The 7,609-nt window shown below is 35.7% G+C and overlaps 2 protein-coding genes across 2 annotated transcripts in view; both read left to right on the forward strand.

Moving 5' to 3' along the window:
* The window catches only part of LOC117108486 (CAAX prenyl protease 2-like), a gene marked incomplete in the record, with an annotated part of 16,991 nt that extends 12,634 nt beyond the window's left edge, over window positions 1–4,357 (forward strand). The window contains 4 exon segments of the mRNA XM_033250501.1: window positions 545–653; window positions 1,598–1,666; window positions 2,148–2,210; window positions 2,510–4,357. Of these exon segments, the coding sequence (XP_033106392.1) occupies window positions 545–653; window positions 1,598–1,666; window positions 2,148–2,210; window positions 2,510–2,709 (441 nt within the window).
* A 631-nt stretch (window positions 4,358–4,988) lies between these two features.
* On the forward strand, window positions 4,989–6,360 carry LOC117108480 (serine/threonine-protein kinase pdik1l-like). Its single transcript, XM_033250495.1, has one exon. The coding sequence runs from the start codon at window positions 5,208–5,210 to the stop codon at window positions 6,336–6,338; it is 1,131 nt and encodes a 376-aa protein (XP_033106386.1). The 5' UTR covers window positions 4,989–5,207; the 3' UTR covers window positions 6,339–6,360.
* Window positions 6,361–7,609: the final 1,249 nt, after the last annotated feature.

The following is a 7,609-nucleotide window of genomic DNA, read 5'->3' on the forward strand; positions in this document are numbered from 1 at the left end:
CCTGGGGGTGTGAAAATTGTGAGTGTGGAACTAAATCCTTATACCAATGAAACTTCTATGTTATTTTTGTTTTTGTTAACCAATATGCCACCGTAGGGATGCATCTACACACCTGTACCCCAGCATACACCACTGGAGGGGATGAGGGACATCAAATAAGTTGCCACTAGATTAGTATAGATGTGTATAAGAGACAAAGTTCATACTCAGTAGAGCCAGGTCGATTTAGTTCTAAAAACTCGAAAATACGATTTCCGTGCATCTTATGATATGACATTATTATTAACAGTACATTTATATTTATCTTGGTTGTTATGTAAAGTATGTAATACCTACAGCAGTACAAGGAATTTGAATTTTTTCGCATTAGTTTTGAATATCTTTAGAACACAAAGTAATCTCCGTACGAAAGTGGTGTTGATTTCCTAAGCCCAGTTTTACGTTGTCATGTTCTATTTTTCTCACCATGATGACAAGTGTATTTTCCTCCATGTAAATGCCACCTTCAATCACCCATCAACATCATCTATGTTACTTTCCCCAGGCGCCGATCTCCGAGGAGTTTATATTCAGAGCGTGTATGTTGCCTTTGCTCGTTCCGTGTCTTGGAATCACAAAATCTATATTCATATGCCCTTTACTATTTGGTGTAGGTATGTGATATTTAATACATTTGCCCAGGAGGTGATAAAATACTTTATATTAATACTCATTATGTATGTATTTGGATTATTATTTTCGGAATAAGATTAAAGATCTGCTGGTGACATAATTATCTTTAAAAATTCAACAAAACATTCTTAATCGTTTAATTTATCAACTTTCTTAAGATTTCTTTCACCTACATCTATTTCAAATTGCTACATACCATCTAATTTGTTTCATAATGGACAAATAGAATTATGCCTATTTTTGTTTCTCTACTGTATTTTACAATAAACAGTATGTGCAATAATTGGAATATAGTGTAGCTTGGTACAGTAGGTAGTAATATGCTTATTTTGAAACTCCTGGGTCGTAGGTTGAAATCCTGTCAAAAATCAAGATATTTTCTCACAACTAAAATCAGCTCCACGCCCAAAGCTTCATTATGAGGCTTACGCCGCCGTACACACTGCGTTGTACGACTGCCGGCTACTAATCCAACTCCGCTCCTGTCCCTGTTCCTGTCTGCAAATTGTATCGATGATAGACTGAACGGATTGCCATTATAAACGATCTGTTGCGTGTCTCCCGTTGTGTCACATATATATTGTGGAATTGCGTCGGCCGACCGCAGTTCATGGGGCCCAATGTGTGAGTGGCTTAAGCTTATAGAGATTAACTGAACTCTGTGGGAGAATTACACTAGCTTTATATTGAACAGGCTGCCGAGTGTAAATAGAAAAATATATAAAAAACAATGCAAACATTTTGAATATACAGTATAACCATTTAATTACGAAATGTAAAGCGCCCTCTTTTTTGCTAACAAGGGTTCATCCATCGAGCAAATACCTTCTAGATTATGTTCTTCAGTATATTAAACCATTAATCAAATAAATTTTGAGCGCTTGGCATATCTAAGATGTTTCTTTCGCTCCTTCGCTTTTCACAGCTCATGCCCACCATGCAATAGAAAGATTTAGGTCTCAGGAACAACTGTTAAACATTCTTTTCAGCTTTAGTAAGTATAGTCACTTTAGTAATAAATCATTACTGTCTGTAAGAATGCACGTGTCAGCAGCAATAGAGCTGCAAAAACAAGGAGAAGGGGGAGGGGGAAGGATGAAAGCTACCCTTAGTAGCAGGTAGGCAATAGCATATATTATGTTGGGTTTGGCCTGGGGGGTGTGAAAATTGTGAGTGTGGAACTAAATCCTTATACCAATGAAACTTCTATGTTATTTTTGTTTTTGTTAACCAATATGCCACCGTAGGGATGCATCTACACACCTGTACCCCAGCATACACCTCTGGAGGGGATGAGGGACATCAAATAAGTTGCCACTAGATTAGTATTATATTGGCAGACCATTAAAAGTTTGCAAAAAAGAGGAATATTAATTTCCAACTGTAGGCGCTATCACAGTTCTCTGTTATTACTAATTTTGTATACATAATTATGAAGTTGCTTTAATTTCTAACACAATTTACTTTTTTTTTAGTCTTTCAGTTTACATATACAACGATATTTGGGACATTCTGTGCATTCATCTTCCTTCGTACAGGTAAAAAATTTGTTCTCTAATACAGTAATTGTAAAAGGATGGTGACACCAGCCTTTTGTCCCAGACAAAGTTTCCCACTTGATATACCCACCCACATGAATACTTTAATAGGGAGGCGAACAGTAGGGCTAGAATTAGTGTAAATAGGTTTTGGATGTTTTTTGTCTTCCAGGCAGCCAATGTTTCTTTCCCTTTGTATTTTACTTCCATAAACTGTTATTTAATAATTAATTATCAAAGTAAATATTTAAAAACAATATTAATCTTGATTTAATCAATATTTTTCTTGATAATTTCAGGTCATCTCATTGGTATATTGCTTTGCCACAGTTTCTGCAACATGATGGGATTTCCTGCATTTCATCAAATCTTCTCGTACCGTCGGCCAATCAGTGCAATCATTTCCATATTGTTTGTAGTCGGACTTGCCTCATTTATATATCTCCTGTTTCCTCTATCTGATCCTTCCTTATATAATAATGATATATATCATTTTTAATTATCAATACATTTTAATAATATGTAGCGACTGATTTGCTGAACTTGCTTGGATTGGATTGGATTCCAAGGAAAACCCACAAAACAATAACTAAATTCCAGTGGGGTCCTTTTGGTAGTAATTGGGCAGTACACCCCTTACTCTTTTCTGAGGAGCGTACTGCATTCTTTAACATGGGCCATATTGCACACAAGACCCAACTGCTTTAATCTCTTCCAATTCCAAAAGATGGTGTGATTTATTTTAATATTGTATTCGTATGTCAGCTCTCTAGCTGAAACAAAAGGGTACCAAAGGGTGTCACGGTTCAGCGCACACGCAGTGGCTTCCACCGGTTTAACTGACTCATCAAAGCTGCTCTCTAACTGCAAACACTTAAAATATGCTGCCACTTAAATCTTATAAATAAAAAAAAAAATAAATCGCTCACATTGTTTTAGTAAATAAATATTGTTAAAATAATAACATAAATTAATTCTTCACCATTAAAAGGCAGCTGGAGTGGCACCAGTGTTTCTATGACAGGTGGCTAATCTTCCACACTCAACTCACCCCTACCATGTTTTAATTATTCCCAGATAGATTTTATTGTTTCTCACCTGACGGCTGGGCCAAGCCTCCCTGACGGCTGAGCCTGGCCTCACCAGTGGAAGTTTTGGACCCAGTCAAACCACCTGCTGGTGCCACCCCTGTTAAATGAATGAGTAAGCAATACCATTCCAATAGTGGCTTTGCACACACTTTTTTATTAACAAATTTAAGGACTTCTTTAGTAATATGCTTATAAATAGATCATTTAAAACATTTTTTTTTTTCGATGTGTGTGTATCAAAAGCTGATAATTAATGTGAATCTTTTAAGGGAACAATTCACAAACAACATTTATTCACTTAATGACTTCTTTCAAAAATCAATATAACGTTACAAAATTAAGATGGAGATGTACAATTTAAGTAACAAAATAATCATTTAGGTTAAGGAGTAAGAAGGTTTACTAGATTGTTGGATGGCAGTCTGTATTTAAATGTTTACTACACAATAAAAAATATTTGAATTTGAATATATGTACTGTTTCAGTACTAACAAAATAGAAAGACATATGAAGACATATTAAGTGCATTTTTCTATCATTTTGATAAAGATTTTTTTATATACATAGTACAGAATTGATATAATATTTATTTGTCACTTTCTCAATTTTGTACATTTCTGATATAGCTATTGCAATTATGAAATCTATGAAAATGTATGTAGATTTAGAGTACTTATGTCTTGAGTATATGAATATTGTACATTTTGCATGTGTACTGCTTCAGTACTAAAACTGCCCACACTATCAAATTTTCTTAGACAAAAAAAAAAACTGTTTTTATTCCCATAATAGTCATAATGTGCTTATATGGTCATGATGTGGTGTCATCATGACCATATTTAGGCATGTCACATGGTATAATTTGATAGTCTGGACAGAGCATGCCTACTGTAATACAATTTGAAACCTTTAGAAAAACCATAGTAATGCAGTTGTGTATCATATTTCAAAACATTATGAGGACAGGAAAGTGCCCAATTATTCTTACTTTTTAAATTTTGTACATTTGTCTGTTGCAATCGTAAATTCTATGAATAAAATGATACTGTATTTTTATTGGTTTTGTGTTTTCATGTTTTTATTGGAAGTATGCATTTTCATCTTGAAGTGAAAATTTATCTGCATTGTTTTAGATACCTTGTGGGTTTTGCCGCTACCAATGGCGGGAAACAGGCTGGGGAAACCAGGCAGTGCCATACTTATAATCGACTTAATAATTGAATGCTGTTCTTTTAATTTGTGGAATGCTGTTTTGATGTTTAGTTTTGGCTAAAATGTCATATTTTAATATGCTTTTAATGTGTGTTTTATTAATTTGTTTATATTTAAGCCAGGCTCAGGGGGAAAAAATTGATATGTTGTACGACTGACAAAAAACTTGGAAGCGGTTAATGAGATAGAGATTTTTGAATATTTAAAAACCTAGGGGGAAAATTAAGGGGCATATCCACCCTTTTTCCCACCTTTCCCCCCAGTTTTTAAATATTCAAAAATTTGTTATAAAAACAGGCACCTCTCCAGGTTTAGCTGGAAGAGTGAGCCTCTATAAATTTCCAAATTAATAGAAAACAAAAAAAGAAACAGATCAGTTAGCAATTAGATGTGCCATTACAAAATTATAGCTACAGACAGTACTGTACTAGACTCTATTGCAGTGCCGGTTTGCTATTGTTGTAAACAGTTTTGATTGGCTGGCGAATCGGGACCACTGTAAAATGAACCAATCATAAACCTGCGATGATTGTTTGTGCGGGCGTTTCAAAAGCCGTTGGGGTTAACCACAACAACAAACACTGAGGCTAGCCTACTGTGGCCTAGCTTTACAAACGATAATCTTTTGCGTTTGCGTGCCTAGGCCTAGTTTCAGGCATAAATTATATCAAAATAACCTGCATTAGCTTCAGAAATGGATTCTTTTGTAATTCAAGAGAAACTCAGGGATGGATTCTTCGGAGCAGAGCATAACTTAGAAGAGCTTACATGGAAAGGAAGTAAGACGAGGTTGGTGAAAATGATCGCCATGAGTGAAGATGAAGCACGTTGCAATCGGGACGTCTTGAAAAACACCCTGCTCCAGATACCAAAGCACGAGAACATAGCACGGCTTAAGCATGTGCTTCTTCGACGTGAAAACTACACTGAAATATTTTTGTGCCCTGTGTACAAGAATGTTGATGGAGAATTTCTGAATGACTATATAATGTGCCGTTATTTAGTCATGTCCGATAATAATTACAAAGTGTTTTTCACGCAACTGATGAAAGGTGTTGCGTTCTTACATGGCTGTGGATTTAGCCACGGGTTCTTAAACCCATATAACGTTATTGTTACTCAAGATAAAACAGGAGAAGCTGTTTTAAAACTGACTGATTATGGACTGGCAAAGCTATGTGGAATCCCTGACAAAAACGCAGAAACCAAAGATAAAGAAAACGCATGCTTGAAAGAGGGGCGTGACCTTGCTCGTGTGTACTATGCACCACCTGAAACGCACGATGCTGATGCGAGCTGGCTTCGACGGTGCTGTACTTCGGTTGATATGTTCAGTTTGGGACTTATCATGTATGCACTTACTGAGCACAAGGTTCTACCAGATACTAAAGTCCTTGCTGGCTATGTTAACTATCCTGGTTATGGATCGATATCAATTGGAAAGTTTCGCTACGAGAACCCAAGTATCAATTTCGATCAGCAGTTCTACAGTAGATGCAGCGCAGAGTTCCGTCGCCTTTTACGCCGCTTGCTCCATGTCGATCCTAATGCACGGCCTTCAGCTTCTGTTGCTGTACAACTTTTGGAGAAGTGCCCATCTATGAGAGTAACGGAAGTGGATACACGCCAAAGTCGAAAGCGCAAGAGAAGTTCAGCGATGTTTGAGCCGTTGATGTCTCCGCCACAAAAAATGTGTATGTTGGGTGTTCACAGAAGAGTTCGCAGGGCCAGCACATCCCAGTTTGTACGGCGTGCATCGAAACGACTTAAACATGTTAGCAACACATTACAGCGGCGGAATTCTTTAAAACTGCCTTCTCATTAAATATTGTACAGTACTTACCAAATATTTGTCGTTTTTAGTTCTTCGTGCAATTTTTTTATTTCAATCGATTTTTGTACTGTAACATTCATTTTAAAACCTACTTAGTTTAAGTTTCAGAAAATACATATTTCCTGCCATTTTTAAAAATTTGCGTCCAATCTGAATTCCAAGCCATTAATTGATTATATTCTTTCAAGAAGCTTGTATGCAATTGTACACCATATGAATTATATATTTTATAGAAAATTAGCATATATTACATATGCTGTTTTTCTATTACAAATAGTATAAAAATTATGAACTGTAGCCTAGCCTACAGTAGCTGTGTAATGGGTTAACATTGTGTGTTTAGTCAAATAGTTCAATCTGACTGGCATTACTGTACATTACTGAAATGTCCTAATAGTTAACACCTTTTCAGACAATATTGACAAATTGGGAGTTAAATTACAGTAATGGTGTACAGTATTGTTTTTGGTTTAATTTTAAAATGTGGCATTGTGGGTATTCCACGATTTTCGTGCATCTAGTTTAGAAACTTCAAAGGGCGTTTCAGGTTTGATCAGGAAAAAGGGAAGGGCAGAATTCACTTATTGTACAGTACTGTAGATTACTTGTGATTATGATTGTGAATTCTTGTATTGCCTGGCTCTTACAACTCATCGGGACACAGTAAGATTAATCCCTCTTGTAGTTACAACTGTGCATGACTGTCAAAGTTCAAGACAAATAAACGCTTATCATTTTGATCTTAGTTTTCTAAATACTGAAACCAGTCTTTTGATGGGCCTGTTTGCATTTGTTTTTCAATGTACTGTATACACAGTAACATAGACATGCACAGTCTGAACTACAAGTAGACTTATTGAATACCATACTTCATTTTGTGGGATCTAACATTTTAGTAGCTGTTATGTAAAAGCCATAATTTCATTAGTGTGCTTATTTGCCAAATGTAAATCTTGAGCTTTATGCTACTCTATGCTTCTGATTTTTTAAATATTTTTGTCTTGTAAATATTCAGCCATTTACAGTGCAGTGATTTTAATTATCAAATTTGGTGATGGTATTAGGCATCCATTACATATCCTTTTATGATTTACACATATTTTTTAGAGTCCATTCTTAATTTGTGCGCTTCTTGTGTTTCCCTGATCTCATCGTACGCAATATTTTGCAACCTCACCGTTTGCGGAGAGTTCCCCAAATCTTGTAACTAATAAAGCATTACTGACGCTACTATCATGCATTTTGGCCAAATTGATACTACT

Source organism: Anneissia japonica, unplaced genomic scaffold, assembly GCF_011630105.1.
Source record: "Anneissia japonica isolate Jap-2015-1 unplaced genomic scaffold, ASM1163010v1 scaffold3940_len624931_cov186, whole genome shotgun sequence".
Classification (NCBI taxonomy): domain Eukaryota; kingdom Metazoa; phylum Echinodermata; class Crinoidea; order Comatulida; family Comatulidae; genus Anneissia; species Anneissia japonica.

What these genes read in the sequence shown, in the direction of transcription:
- LOC117108480 (XM_033250495.1), top strand. Translation starts at nt 5,208, where the DNA reads ATGGATTCTTTTGTAATTCAAGAGAAACTCAGGGATGGATTCTTCGGA.